Source organism: Macaca fascicularis, chromosome 7 (assembly GCF_037993035.2).
Source record: "Macaca fascicularis isolate 582-1 chromosome 7, T2T-MFA8v1.1".
NCBI lineage: Eukaryota > Metazoa > Chordata > Mammalia > Primates > Cercopithecidae > Macaca > Macaca fascicularis.
Window position 1 is genome coordinate 47,731,055 of NC_088381.1, and position 15,819 is coordinate 47,746,873.

The 15,819-nt window shown below is 36.3% G+C and overlaps 1 protein-coding gene across 13 annotated transcripts in view; it reads left to right on the plus strand.

Moving 5' to 3' along the window:
* The window catches only part of LRRC49 (leucine rich repeat containing 49), a 170,041-nt gene that overhangs the window by 42,696 nt on the left and 111,526 nt on the right, over nt 1–15,819 (plus strand). For 11 of the 13 annotated variants that reach the window (XM_005559947.5, XM_005559950.5, XM_065548128.2 and 8 more), the window contains one exon: nt 2,024–2,085. In XM_005559947.5, coding sequence (XP_005560004.1) covers nt 2,024–2,085 — 62 coding nt within the window. Of the gene's footprint in view, nt 1–1,789; nt 1,924–2,023; nt 2,086–15,819 lie in introns of those variants that run through there. The other 2 variants (XM_065548129.2, XM_045395679.3) reach the window with 2 other exon arrangements.

Here is a 15,819-nt window from a genome sequence, read left to right on the forward strand (position 1 = left end):
TCAAAGGGACAAATGTATTTTTTAAATGAGATGCCTTGATTCAAAGGATTTAAAATGTATTTTTAAAAGCTGCTGCCTCTCCGTTTCTCCAGGTTGAGTGCCAGTAACAATGATTTGAGCCTAGAAATATATCAGGTAGATTCCAGGAAGAATTTGGGAGAAGAGATTTACCTAGGATTACAGAGGGTTTTCAGTCTGGCTGTGACTTCATGTTTCTAGAGACCAGATAGACAGTAGGCTGCCATTTCCTTTGGAAACTAGGGCCCTGGAGTGAAATGAGCCCTATACCACTAGTCTATCACTCCTCCTCCATTTGTGGGAATATCAGAGAGAATTAGCTGAAAGAGATGATTTTAAAAGTTTGCCAGCATTTGAACTATATCACCTACTGAGGGAAATTTGGCTGCCCTTCTGTTTCCATAGACTTACTCCTTGGCCATGAAAAGCTCTAAAAATCATTATCTCACATCTGCAGAATAGGCTTTGTGGGAGTGGGCCTGAGAATGATAATGTCAAACGAATGGTGTACATAGCCAGTGTTTTGATCATGGACTATTGTATTGATTTTACAGTTTAGGGTCTAAAGGGTTGAGAGAAGTTTGGAGAATAGTACATAGGGAAGGTAGAAAAACAAGGCAGCTTCATTTTTCCTTTGCTCTCTGAAAAACCATTAAAAAGTGGTTCTGTCATAATTCTATCACTTTTATATTTTCTTTTAATAACAAAAAAATACAGCATTTTGGGAAAAGCTAGGTTTGTCAATTATTTTAATGCACTTGCCTAAACTCTTACTCAGGTCTTAGAAATGGTAGTTTTCAAATGGAGGGAAGAAAAGGAGGGGGAGAAAGAAAGACGATGATTTATGGAAACAGTGAAACAAGTTTTGATTTAGGTTTAAATATTGATCACAATAACATGTCAAATATACTTATTTTTGTATTATTCAAATTAATATAACTGAGAATTACTGCAAATGATGCTGCCTTTGAAAAACATTTTATATGAGACATGGCAGTATGTAATACTTTGAGGAGCACAGCACTGGAAGTCAGGGTAACTGGAATCTTTCCCTGTCTCAGCCTCTAGGGACTGACTGTATGTACTCCTGGGCCACCTTCCCACCACACCCTTATTCTCCCCCTGCAATAACCTCAATTGGTCACTTTTCTAGGCGAATAATAAGGTTGTAGACTTGGTAATTATGAAGCTTCTGTAAGATTCTGTTACTCCATTATATATAAATCTTTTCAGAAGGTTTATGTCTTTTCATGATTAGGTAGCTTTTACTTATTTTTTATTTGTGTGTTTTTTTTTAAATAATTTGGTCCTAAACAATTCAATATTTGTTAAGGTTAACTGTATTTAAACAGCAGTGGTGTGTTTTTGGAGTGGTGTACATAAATATAACAGGGTAGATTTCCTATTGTAAGAACCTCTGATATGAGCTTGGATGAGAAATTGCCCTTACAGTGCCCTTCAGTGACACTTACCATTATTTGCTTTTAGTTTTATGGGAGAATCATTAATGTATTGGTTCATTTGTAACTGATGGTTTATTTCCAAGGTTTTCAGAATAGTGAGTTAAATAGCTTTAAAATTCTCACTATTGTTTAGAAGGCTAACTGTATAAATTTAAATGTTAAGGCTTTTGAATGGCTTCTTTTTAACAGTGATTTTTTAACAAATGTTTGATCATACTGTATTTGTGCTACAGTTGAAATGCTGAAGTAGCATTTTGGCATCTTTCCCAAAAACATGCTTAAAGAGGCTAGCAGCAGCATCTCTCCCTGTCTCCTCAGTGCTTTTTACCTTGCGAGTGGTGCAGCTTGTTCTGCGGATGTACTGAAACCCTCCCATTTAATCTGCAGTGGAGGAGAATGGAGCTCACTGACCAGTAGAAATCAGTGAGGTAGCAATGTTGCAGTAAATAGAAATGATTATATATTTCAATAGCTTAGCAAGAAGATATTTATAGTATTTTTTTCTTTCGTCTGATTAATTTTTGCTTTCTGTTTTCTTCCAGAGAGATGTGGATAATTTGCCCTGCCTCCAACATCTCTTTCTCAGCTTCAACAATATATCTAGGTAAGTGGAAACTCTCAAGTTGTCATTTATTATAACTTGATTGTATGGATTCTAGCACTTTAGATTAAGATTGGAAATACCTTGGAGAATTTTACTAGCATGGAAGATTTTAAATTAGAAAATGATAAGACAAAGTTCTTTGTGGAAAAGCAAAGCTCTTGTGTGTATTCTTGCCTGTAATGCTAAGATGATGAAATTAATATAGCATGTGCTTTTGATTTAATTATGCTTTAGAGTTGTCCTTTTGTAAAACATGAGTACATGGAAATTTCAACATATATTTTGCTGTCCTTTGTTTGACATTCACAGCACTGGTCAGTTGAATTAGAATTTCTTTCATAAATTATCAGCTACAATTTGTATAGCTACTAAGCAATTTTAATACAGCAGGCTATATTTGTCACTGAGCCACTTGCTAATTAGGCCAAACTGCCTTCTAGCTTAGTATCTCTACTTAAAATTAATGCTGCTAAGAGACAGTGGATTAGAATATAGAAATGTATACATTTAGTTTTCTAACGATTTGAAGCATATTATCCTTTATATTGAGATGATGTCTCATTTAGAATTGGAGCTGAGACATAGAGTAAGACTTTTCAATGCAAAAGGGCCCCTACTTTTTCTCTAATTCTTTCCTTCTCCTCCTTCCCAGGAGCCACTTAGTTTGAACTGGGCTTTTTAATGGCCCCCCCCCCCCCGTTCTTTAGTTTCACTTTAAGGCTGTTCTTTGAATCTGCTTTTATAAGAGGGTAAAAAATATATATAAAAAGATTTAGAGCGTATCTTTTTCTGAACTCCAGGTCTATGCTTGTGTATTAAAAACCAGTTTAATTTTTGTGTGTTGTCTGCTGGCATGTTTTTTGCATATCTGCCATCAGACTTGTTTTAACCCAATCATCCTGTACTACGTCTCTAAAAGATAGAAATTATCTAAAGACAGTGAGCTTTGCAAATAAACATTATTTTAAAGAAAATACTGTTACTCTTTCTCTTTTTTCTCTTCTGTGGGAAAAAAATATTAAAGTTTTTTGATAGACTTTTCATATTCTTCTTAGTGTATTTTGAATGCGACATTCCAGGTGCCATTCTATCTTGTTGGGGAGGTAGAATTTCTTTTCAATGGCGATGGAAGGGTCACTCATTTTTTTTTAAGGGAATTTCTTCCTAAAAATCATGAACAACTCTTTGGAGAAGAGATAGTCTCTCATTTTTACAATATGTGAAATATTCTCTGTTTAAGATACTACAAACTTATAGATTCCCCCCACCTGTGGCGGAACTCATTACTTCTTTTGCTTCTTGTTTATGGGGAGTAATTTAAAAAGAGATGTAAATTTGGTTATATAGGGGTTATGATGTTCCCAGGTCCCCAGGATATCTGAATTTCTGAACTCCTAAACACCTAGCTCTGTAGGAAGTTGGTGTTGGTTGCCTGTATCTGGAAAACTTTCTTCCCAACCTGGAAAGGAGTTCCGCTCACCCAGCAAAATAAAGTTAAGATTAATGAGATTAATATTTATAACTTTTTAAAAAAGTGTGATTTCTCAAGAAAATAAAGATAGAAGTCAGCCAACAATTTTGAGGCTTTTATTCTCTCTGTGATTGCTTTCTCTGTGTTTTTATATAGCTTTCACAGTATACCATCCTCTAGTGTTTCCAGCAGATCTGCTTTTGAGGCACAGTGCATTTCCGGCTCTGTTTTTGTTGACGCTTGTGGTCCAGGAGGTGGTATAACGAATATATTAGATCTGAGGAGGGAAAAATCAGAGAGAGCAACTTTGAAAACATTTCTGTGAACTTTACTCAAGATACAGATATCTCAGATAGCTGGGCTGTCAGATAACCTGTAGTGATAGCTACAGTATATATTCAAGGCACAATTGTTCTTCTATATCCTGGCACAATAGAGTTGCCAGGTTTTACAGTCCCAGCTTTCTGGGACCTATCTATCATGGACCCTAATTCAGTAGTAAACTTAAAAGTAGGGCTCAGGAATTTGTACCTTTATTTTAAAAATGCAGCTGACTTAAAAATACCAATGGTCTGTGTTTTTTAACTTCAGGTCAAAACCCATATAGGGATCCTAAGGTCAATTTAGTGATTTAAAACCAGGTAAATTAAAATGGAATGAAAATATCAGAATTTGTCACACATTTTAAGAGCATACACTGTTTCATAAAAATTTTCCAGTTTTAATTATATATGGGTATGTCTATGTATGCATATGTATGTATGTTATTTTACTATAGACAATGTGGAAACTGGGTTACAATGTAAATAATGTTTCTTACTGTGGGTTAGATGAAAAAATTTGAAAAATTCTGTGAGATCTTGCTACATGCATTTATAGCTTCCTATATTTCCACTATTATTGCAGTGTTAGAGTTTATTGTACTTTCATTTTATATTGTCCCTTCTGTTAGACTGTAAACTTGACAAAGACAGAAGAATATGTCTATACTGCTCACTACACCCTCTTCAGCATCTAGCATGTATGTGTTCTTAGTACAGGTGTTACTAGCTATATTTAAAAGATTTATAAGGAGAGGCCGGGCACGGTGGCTCACACCTGTAATCCCAGCACTTTGGGAGGCCGAGGTGGGTGGATCACGAGGTCAGGAGATCGAGACCATCCTGGCTAACAGGGTGAAACTCCGTCTCTACTAAAAATACAAAAAGAAAATTATCTGGGTGTGGTGGCGGGCGCCTGTAGTCCCAGCTACTTGGGAGGTTGAGGCAGGAGAATGATGTGAACCCAGGAGGCGGAGGTTGCAGGGAGCTGAGATCGCGCCACTGCACTCCAGCCTGGGCAACAAAGCGAGACTCCATCTCAAAAAAAAAAAAAAAAAAAAAAAGATTTATAAGAAGAATTTAATTCCTCAAACGGAAATAGTTTTCTGTGTGATCTAAGAACTCTGGTATGTCCTTTTTTATGTTATTACTAGGTCATTTAGTCTGTGTTTAATGCGTGGACCTGTGAGGTTTAAAGCCATAAGCAAATCAAAGTTCTCTTGGCAGTTGTTTTGGGATTCCAGGTTAGTTTACTGATTTGTCAGTAAGGATCTTGCCCATAATTTCTAGAGAAACTAAACCTTTTATTTATGCAGTGGGGTGTATCAGGGGTAGGGTGGTGGGTGTGGTGTGCCCCAGGATATAGACATTAAGGAGGTTCATTTTCTGTAAGGCATTTAAAAACAATAAAACTGACAAAAATAGTGTTGCTTTTTATTGTCACCTTGTACTGGAATTTCCAACCTATGTCACTGATAAAATTCTCTGCCAGGGTGACCTCTCATACCTCTTTTCTTACTTTAGTAAGACAATGTTGTTTGGACTCAGCTTTTTCTTTATGATGTCACTGAAAATTTTAAACTAGGTTTCTTTCTCTTTTTTTTTTTTTGTTTTGAGGAAGGAATGCTGTTTTAAGTTCTCTAATGACCTTTGTTAGTACATATAGTATGGTTAAAGGTCACTGAAGCACACGCTTTGGGGTGTGACTTTTCCTTCTTCACTATTCTCCAAGTCAAGATAATCCTCTAGGCTATTTTCAAAATTTTGCTGAAAATGGTGTATAATTTTACCTTTATCAGGAAATCATTCTCTTTGCATTTTTCTTAAGCTATATTTCAACTTGATAAATCACCCTATATCAATTATATTTCTAGAAAAGAATCTATTTCTATTTAGGAAAACTTAAACTGCCCTGCAGGTGTCTGATTTAGTACTAGTTGATATTTTAAGGAGGAAATTATTTCACTGACCTTCAGAATATATGGATATTTTTTATGAGCTCAAGTTGTTAGATAGTATTCCTGTAGATGAGATATAAGGTTTTACTCCTGTACCTTCCAGGATTGCACGTGTCACTTCTGTTATTTTGGCTTGACGGAAATTCATTTCCCTTCGTTCTAGTATGCAGCATACTGTTAGAATGCCTTTACTTTTCCTTTGTTAACAGATAATCAATGATATGCAAATCTTCTTACTGAGTTAAACAGAGGAAATCAACTATTGACAGATATTTTCTGACCATCTGCTAAGTTTTAAATTTGAGAAATGACTACATGCTTGTCAAGGAAATTTCATTATCAGTACCCATTTATCTACTGAACTCCTCTTGAGGGGTTTACCAAGTGGTTGATGTGTGATTCACCTTCAGACAAACATTTAATTGCATTTTTCTAAATGTGGTGGGCATAATGTAATGGGCACAAAAACAAGATTTAAAAATAGGGGCATTTGTTTTCATCCATGCTGCTTTATTCCTTCTTTGTGAGTAAACCCCTCCGAGTATGGTAAGGTGGCATGTAGTGCCTTAGTAGGTCTGACTGTAGGGCCTAGCTACAGCTTTTGAATTCTTTCAGTTAGAAAATAGGTGAAAAGAGATATTCACAACTAATGACAGATATGTTCTACCACTTCAGAAAAATAGACGTTGAGGTAAGATCAATTTGTTTGACCATCCTCAGGGCTGATGTAATTATTGGGTCGAAATTTATTTTATTTGAAACATAGCACTTATACTAAAATAATTTTTCTATAGTTTTTCATTGATCTTATTTCAATGCTACTTTATTAAAGTGCTGTTTTTCCTTTTAGAGATCAAAAGCAAAAATTATTCTAAAATGTTATAAAATAGAAGTATGTTTAAAATGAACTAACTTTATTTTCCTCATTGTTCTTAGGACATTCAGTTTGTTATAGATGATTGTGTTCTGGTTGTAATGCTTTATACTCTAATATAAAGTCTTATTTTAATTTTTTTACACAAGTTAAGGATTACTCAGTTTAGTTAATTTTTATTTTGTTTTATTGTTTTATTTTTGTATTATAGTCAAAATGACTTCTTATTTCTATTAGTTCAAATGTATTTGCTGATGTCATGCTAGACAGATTATTGACTATATAGGCAGGATATTAACACCACGTACTCTTGTCAAGTGGCAGTATGATTGAAGACATTGGAGATTTTCTTCTGATTTAAGGGAACCAGCATTACTGCCGTTTACACTTGTAAGATTATTCTATTAATGTTTCTGTAGAGGTAAATGAGCATTAGAAATCAATTTCTTTATATGCCATACACATCTTTACAGCATTTTGCACAGTTGTAAATTTTATAAGTTTATTTGCTTTAAACTAGCATTTAAAATGAACAGAATACATTTGCTTTATATCTTCTAATTTACTAAATTGCGTGTAGAGTTTACTGCCATCTTGAAATTATATAAATGACAGGAACAGAGGTTAAAGGCTTCATTCGGATGTATTATTAGGGGGCCCCTGAAAACCAGGTGACTCTGTGACTGAAACAGAGTCAGAGTTTGTATAGGCTGTTGAAAAGTTGAGTATGTGACCTTGTGATTTTATCTTAAGCGGCAGTTTTTGGATTTAACCACCCCTCACTGTTGAGGGTTTTCCTGTTTTCATGCCTCTTGCGTGAGGTCCCAATAAACATCCGAATGATAGTTTCTGAGGACGATTTTTCCGCAAGCCTTACAATTTACTGAAGAGTCAGAGTTCGTGGGGCAGGGGTAGTAGACAGTAAAAAAAAAAAAAAAAAAGAAAAGAAAAGAAAAGGGGACCAATGTACAAGGTAATGGGGAAACTGGGGACCCTATATTATATTTGTTGTATTCCTTTTGCATTACCTTTGAAGCAGAGAAAAAGCAAAAAAACCTAATGTATAGCAGTCACTTTTTAAATTATTATTACATACCTTCTTTAATTATCTTCCTTATATCAGCACCTATAACCATTTAAAGCATTAATTCTGTAAGTACAAAAATACATACAGATACTCTCATGGATTTTATTTATAACATTGTAAAGTGGGGAGTGATACCATGTATGCTCTCCAACTCCATTTTATAAAATGTTGTTGAAATTAATCTTTCCAAAATTGTAATTGTTTTCTACTAAAAGATTGCCTTTCTTTAATGGACATTATGAGTCAATTGGAGGGTTTTTTACCTGTACCTTCTCAACCAACTTATAAATATATATATGATTGCAAACTCACAGGAAATTTTCCAGATACTCTTCTATAATTGTAAGGCACCATTTTCATTACTGTAAAGGGTGTGTGTGTGTGTGTGTGTGTGTGTGTGTGAGAGAGAGTTTTTCTAAAAAACAAAAAGGCTTCTTGAACTAAAATTAATCTAAGGCCTGGGAGCAGGCTGCTTGCATACCTTGTGTCAGTCTGAGTTCACACACACATAGTTAAGAGGCTGATAGCTATTCATGGCAGTGAGGTAGCAGTTTTGAAAACACTGATGTACCAAAGGTCCCTTTGGATTTTATTCATGTGAAGGTTCTAAAAGTTGCAGGAAAAATGTTGGTGTATATTATTAAAGACAAGGGCCTTAAAATTACTCATGATTACATATTGGGTGGTGTTTCTAGGTTCAGAAATAAACAAGTATGATAAATTGAGACCAACATACGTTTTATGATTTTCTTTGTATTTTGTTTTACAAAGGCACGGAAATTCAAAGAATATTCAGAAACAAAGTATACGTAGATTAAATTCAAAATCCACTTAGAAACAAACTTAAGATATGTAACTAGTTTCCCCTAGTGCATTTCTTGTACTTATATTATAGAAATACTTCCAAAGGTATTTGAGGTAGTGTCAATGAAAATAGTCAAACTCTGTAAAATATTTGAAGAGATTTATTCTAAGCCAAATATGAGTGGCCATGGCCCATGACACAGCCCTCAGGAGGTCCCAAGAACATGTGCACAAGGTAGTCGGGGTGCCACTTGGTTTATACATTTTAGGAAGGCACGAGACATCAATCAAATACATTTAAGAAATACATTGGTTTGGTCCAGAAAGGCGGGACAACTCGAAGTTGGGAGAGAAAAACAGAGACCTTGCTTCAGCTGTTTCCTAACTCATTTGATGCAAAGGTAAGATAGCCCTCTATCATAAGCAAAAATATCTACCTGATTGTATAGATTTTAAAAATCTATAAAAATAGCTGTTTTAAAGTTCTTATCTACTAATTCCAACCTTTGTGTCATCTCTGGTACTGTTATAGTGACTTTTTTTCCTCGTTAATGTATGTTTCAATTTTTATTGCTTCTTCCTCATCTGGCAATTATTTTTATTGTATTCTGGGCATTGTGGATGTTCTGTTGAGAGATTTAAGGATTATTGAGTTTTGTTTTGATAACTGCTAGAGAATCAGGTTGATCCTGTTGAGGTTTATTTTTAGTTTAGTTTAGTTTTTTTTTTTTTAAAGGAAGATCTAAAGTGATCCTTCTTATAGAACTAGAGTAATATGTTTTTATATCTGTTACCAGTGGCAAATCTGTATGGGTCTGCAGCAACCTCAGTTCTTGCCTCCTCAGAAGAAAGAATTTGACTGAGGGGTATAAGGCAAAAAGAGAGACCAAGGCAAGTTTTAGAGCAGGAGTGAAAGTTTATTAAAAAGCTTTAGGGCAGTAATGAAAGGGAGTAAATTACACTTGGAAGAGGGCCAAGTGGGCAACTTGAGAGATCAAGTGCCCAGTTTGGCCTTTGATTTAGAGTTTTGTACGTTGGCATACTTCCCAGGTCTTGCATCCCTTCTCCCCTGATTCTTCCCTTGCGGTGGGCTGTCCACATGCACAGTGGCCTGCCTGCATTTGGGAGAGGCTGCATGCACAGTGTGTTTACTGGAGTTGTACACATGCTCACTTGAGGCATTCTTCCCTTACCAGTCAACTGTTCCTAGAAGGTCATATACCAGTTAAACTCTGACATTTTGCCTCTTAATGCACATGCTTGAACCCACTGGCCCAACTCCAGTGCGAAGCTACTAATTATCAGTAGATCTTATTGGGAAGCTACTAATGATCAGTTTCAGGGTTTTTTCTATCTATTAGGAGATTGCCTTTCCCTGGTGCCTGCTGCAACCAATTCTTATTTTAGAGAAACAGTGTAACAACTGCCTGACCATCACCTGAAGGTCGCCTGACATTTCTGGTTGCTGGGGAGCCCTCTCCAGCCCCGCTCAAGCCTGGCTAGCTACTTACTGTAACATATGTATATATATATTTTTTGTAATGACAGTAAACACAAGATTTGTGTATCCAAGGTAGACTGATTATTTACCTGCAGAATATCTTGTGTTAGTTTCCCATGCTCCATTATTTTTTTCCCATGGTGCTATGTGATAAATGCATATGTCACCTGCATGTATGAGGAGGGGCCTCTAGTACATGAGAGAAACCCCAAATTATTAATCTTGAAGCTTATGTAGAAGCTGCTTACACAACTACACCTTCTCCCCTCCAGGAAAGAAAGAGAGAACACAGAGAGAAACTGAGACCTTATCTTCCTAATGTAAACAAATCCTCTATGAAGAGATAAGTCAAAGGTGTTTTAGCCAATAATCTTTTGGAATGTAAGCAAATGGCTCCACATTTTGATACCCTTTGAAATGTAAACACATAGTACTTAGAGAAAAATTTCCATATTACTCTTTTTTTTTTTCTTTGAGACCCAGTCTCACTGCTCTGTCGCCCAGGCTGGAGTGCACTGACGCGATCTTGGTTCACTGCAACCGGCGCCTCCAGGGTTCAAGCAAGTCTCCTGCCTCAGCCTCCCAAGTAGCTGAGACTACAGGTGTGCGCCACCATGCCCGACTTACTTTTTTTACTTTTAGTAGAGACAGGGTTTTGCCATGTTGGCCGTGCTGGTCTCAAACTCGACCTGAGATGATCTGCCTGCCTCGGCCTCCCAACGTGCTGGGATTACAGGTGTGAACCACTGTGCCCGGCCTGAATGTCCACGTTGCTCTTATCATTTCTATCTATTCAGTCACCCTTTAATCAAAGTGCCAATTTTCTTTGCTCAGAAAGCCCTTACCATGCAGAAACATGAAAATATTCACATTGTTTCTTGACACGGAGTCGCCTTACACCTAAGGCATGGCCGTTCTTGGACTTCAGATATATAATCTGGGTAGTCATTGATGTCTGTTCACTCTGTTTGGTTGGAATTGCAGTGTCTCCCAGTTCCATGTGACCCATAGATACCCTTCATCTCACAGACCCTCAATAGTTATATTTTGCTAGGCTTTGTGGAATTACACCCTGTGTACCCACATCCTAATATTTAGCCAAATACTCAAGAGACCCCTATGCAGACTTCTGGAGTTCCTTCTCTACAAGATTCCCTCCTCTCCATTCCCCTTCACCCAAATTCCAGTAGCCTCAGCAGACCCAGATTCTGACTTCTATTTCATCTACCCAGTGACACCTCTGTTCTCTCTCTAGCTCCCCTTCCCTGTGCTATGATCTGGAAAGTATCTTCAGGCAGAAAGCCAAGATGAATGTGGCTTTTATATGTCTGTCTTCTCCCAAGTATCACAGCCCTGAGCTGTCTGTTGTTCAGCATCTGCTTCATGTATTTTGTCCAGTTTCATAGTTGTTTACATTGGGAAGGTGAGTCTGATGCTGTTATGGCAAAAATTGCAAGCTCTATCTACCAGATTTTCGAATTGTCATCATTGTATATCATCTCTGCCATTTACCTGTCTGGTACTTAAAGAATATTAATTCCCTTTAAATCAACAATACATTATTTCTGTATTTAACAACCTGTGTGTGGGTGTGTGTATATGTCTGTCTAGGTTATTAGATGGGGTGAATTTATTTCCTTTATATTTGTTTTTAGTATTATAGATGACTTTTTTTTTGTAGGGATGAAACTCAGCTTGCTCAGGAAGGAAAATAATTGCCTGATCACTAAGGGCACTGGGCTTGGTTAAAAGAGGAGGCTATTTTCTTCTTTAAAAATTTGCTTGCATGCCAATAAGGAAGCTGGGATTCTCCATAAGGAGGATGCTTCTGGAAGTGAAACAGTTAGGCTTGTTTATCCTGGATGCACAGAAAGGTATCACAGTGACTTAATTATACACCCCGAAATATCTTAAAGAGTAGTTTAGAACTGTCAGCTAGTCTCTGGGCATTGTTTGGTTTTGTGTTTTTAAACATTTTTAAAATGAACAAATAAAAGTTGTATATATTTGTGGTATACAAGATAATGTTTTGAGATATGTATATATACACATTATAGAATGACTAAAACTGATTAACATATATGTTACTTCACATACTTATCTTTTTTTGTAATAAGAACATTTAAAGTCTTATTTAAGGATTTTATTAAAGAACATTTGAAGTCTTAGCAATTTTCAAGTATACAATACATTGTTATTAAATATAATCGCCATGTTGAACTAATTTCTCCCGTCCAAACGAAATTTTGTATCCTTTGACCAACATCTCCCCAATCACCCTACATGACCATAGCCCCTGATAACTACCATTCTACTCTCGGCTTCTCTGAGTTCAACTTTTTTAGATTCCTCATATGAGTGAGATCATGTTGTATTTGTTTTTCTGTGCCTGGCTTATTTCACTTAGCATAATATCCTCCAGGTTTGTCCATGTTGTCAAAAATTACAGGATTTACTTCTGTTTGAGGCTAAACCGTATTCCACTGTGCGTATATACCACATTTTCTTTATCCATTCATCTATTTAAGGATGCTTAGGTTGATTTCGTATCTTAGTTATTGTGAATAATGCTGCAATGAACATGGGAGTACAGATATCTTTTCAACATATTAACTTTATTTCCTTTGGAATATACCCAGAAATGGAATTGCTGGTTCATATGGTAGCTCTAATTTTAATATTTTTAGGAACCTCTATACTCTTTTTTATAACAATTGTACTAATTTATATTGCCAGCAACAATGTACAAGGGTTTTCTTCTCTCCACATCCTCACCCACACTTATCTCTTATCTTTTTGATAAAATACCCATCCTGACAGGTGTGAGATGATATCTCATTGTGTTTTTAATTTAATGAATTTCCTTGATTGATTTTTTTCCGTCTATATTTTGGCCATTTATAATCCTCTTTTGGGAAATTTCTATTATAGTCTCCTTTATTTCCATAAAACTTCCTTTTTATGGCTTAAAAAGAAATAGACAATGTCAGTTGTAGACCCCCAGGTTACAGACCATAGTTTTTGGTTTAGGAATATCCTGGGAAGCACTCAGTAAATGTGAAATAAGATTAATAATATTTTTCTGCTAGTTTCTTTGAACTTGTTTTTGGGGCTTGCTTTTTGGCATTTCATGGGTATTGGCTTGTTATTCTCCAAAATGACCTACTTCAGGGATTATGAGTGATGCCAGTTTTTCATAGCTGGATGGGTTTAGGATCTAAGGTTATCTTAGGGATATCCTGAGGATGTGTTATTTTTACCTCAATAGTGATAGCTAGTAGCTGATCCTCCTCCTTCCTGTCCTTTACAATTTCATTAAAATACCTTCTCCATCTCTTTCATCTAAAGAATTCAAGTTTTTTTCCAAGTTGGTTGTTGAAGAACATTGATTATGCATCTTTATGTATAAAACACCAAAAAAAAAAAGGCATTGTGGAGAGTAACAGAAGTTAAACATATGACTTTCGTTTTCTATGAGTATATAACCTAATGACAGAGAACACACAAAGATGTGAGTGACAGAAATATGAAAAAATACCTTGCAGCTTTTGGAAAAGCCAACAGCCTGAGAATCACAGTCTGTCACTTAGCAGCTCTAGTATAAAGAGTGCTTCGTCCCTGATTGCTCTGGCAGAAGGTTCTGAAGAGCCTTAATGTTCAAAATTGTGTCCCTGAACCAGCAGTACTAGCATCACTGGGAAGCTTATTGGAAGCCCAGGATCTCAAGCCCTACCCTAGACCTTCTGGGTGAGAACTGTCATTTTAAAAAAGTCGCCTGCTGATTTAAATGCACATTACAGTCTGGGAAGCACTGCTGCAGAGGATTCTGATTGTATTTGTTTACATCAGGTGCTCACTTGGAAAGAATCACCGCAGCCAGGGACATACATAACATACTGAATCCTGGGACATATGGTCCTTATCCCCTAGGACAACGGGTGTGGGATCAGTTTGTGGACTGGGTTTACTACAGGAAAAGGGTGTTTTGTTACCAAGGGAAGGGAAGTTGGGAGAGAAGATAATAACAATAGATGTCCAATAAACTTATTTCCTCTTTCATGCCTTTGCTCACATTAGTGTTAGAACTAGCTAACTCCATTACTTTGGGTCATTTCGTCCCATTTCCTGTGTGTGTGTACGTGTGTGCACGTGTGTGTTCATGTGTGTTCTACTTTCAATTCTCTGCCACCCCTCTTTGCCATCTGTCTGCCTGACCTAGATATTAGAGGTTCTTCCTTACTCCACAACATGGTTCTGTCCCTCTCAGAGAGTTCATATCTCTCAAATATATATTAACACGTTATGGATAAGCACACACATATCTCTGCCTAAGTCTAACTTTACCTCATTGCACTCCTGATAGAGCATGTTTGCTTTACCCACTGCTTTTCATTCTCCCACTAAGGCATTAATCCTTCAAGTCACGCTTTTTAAAGCTGCGAATATTTGTTAAAATGTACTTGTATTAATATTACAGGGGGTCAGGTCATACTTTTAGCTCTCAGGAATTATGATTCCATTAGCAAAGTTTTTTTTTATACGGGGAACAAAAGAGGGATGTAATCCTTTACTATTATTATTTATTTTGATGTTCAAATTTTCTCTGATTTCTCAAGCAGACTCCTGTTCTCTTTTGATGTATCCTCATTCTTTAAGTTATTTCTTCCCTTCTGGCCCAACAAATTGTTCCAGGCTCATCTTATACTTTTGCAATCCTAGCTCTGGAATCAGCCATTTCTCCAAAGAGTTCTAATGACTTTTAGTGGAGAATGCTGTTTAGAAACTGAGATTTGAGTGCAAGGTGTGCTTATCCTTTTTGAGGTATCACCGTTTCTGGGCCATCTCAGTGGATAGAATTAGGAAATATGCATGTGTATATGTATGTGTGTATGTGTGTATTTAGATAACTTAGATTGGTATCATGTACATGATTCTTTGCAGGCCAGGTGGTCTCTGTTTCAACTACTTAACTTTTCCTATGTAACACAAAAGCAGCCATAAATAATATGTAAATGAATGGACAGAGCTGTATTTAAATAAAATTTATTTATGGACACTGACATTTGTGTTTCGTATCATTTTCACTTATGACAGTCTTTTTTGACATTTTTTCTAACCATTTAAAGACATGGAGGCCATTATTAACTTGTGAGCCATATAAAAACAGGTGATAGAGCATATTTGGCCTGTGGGCTGTAGTTTGCCAAGCCCTGGTCTTTCTGAAACACTTTAGGTTTACATACAACACACATACCTATATAGTCATACACTGCATAACAACATTTTGGTCAACGATGGACCACATTTACAATGGTGGTTACCTAGACTATATAGGAGCTGAAAAACTCCTATTGTCTAGTGATATCATAGCCATCATAACATCATAGCGCAACTCATTACATATGTGTTTTTGGTGATGCTGATGTAAGCATACCTACCGAGCTGCCAGTCATATCAAAGCATAGCATATGCAGTTATGTATGGCACACAATACTTGTTAATTATAATAAGTGACCATGTTTTTGGTTTATGATGTACTATATAGTTTTCCCTCCATATCTTTGTGGGATTGTTTCTAGGAATCCACTCGCCCCCTCCCATGGATACCAAAATCCACCAATGCTCCTCAACATAAAATGGCATAATATTTGTGTATAACCTATGCACATCCTTCTGTATACTTTAAATCATCTCTAGATTACTTACAATGCCTATTACA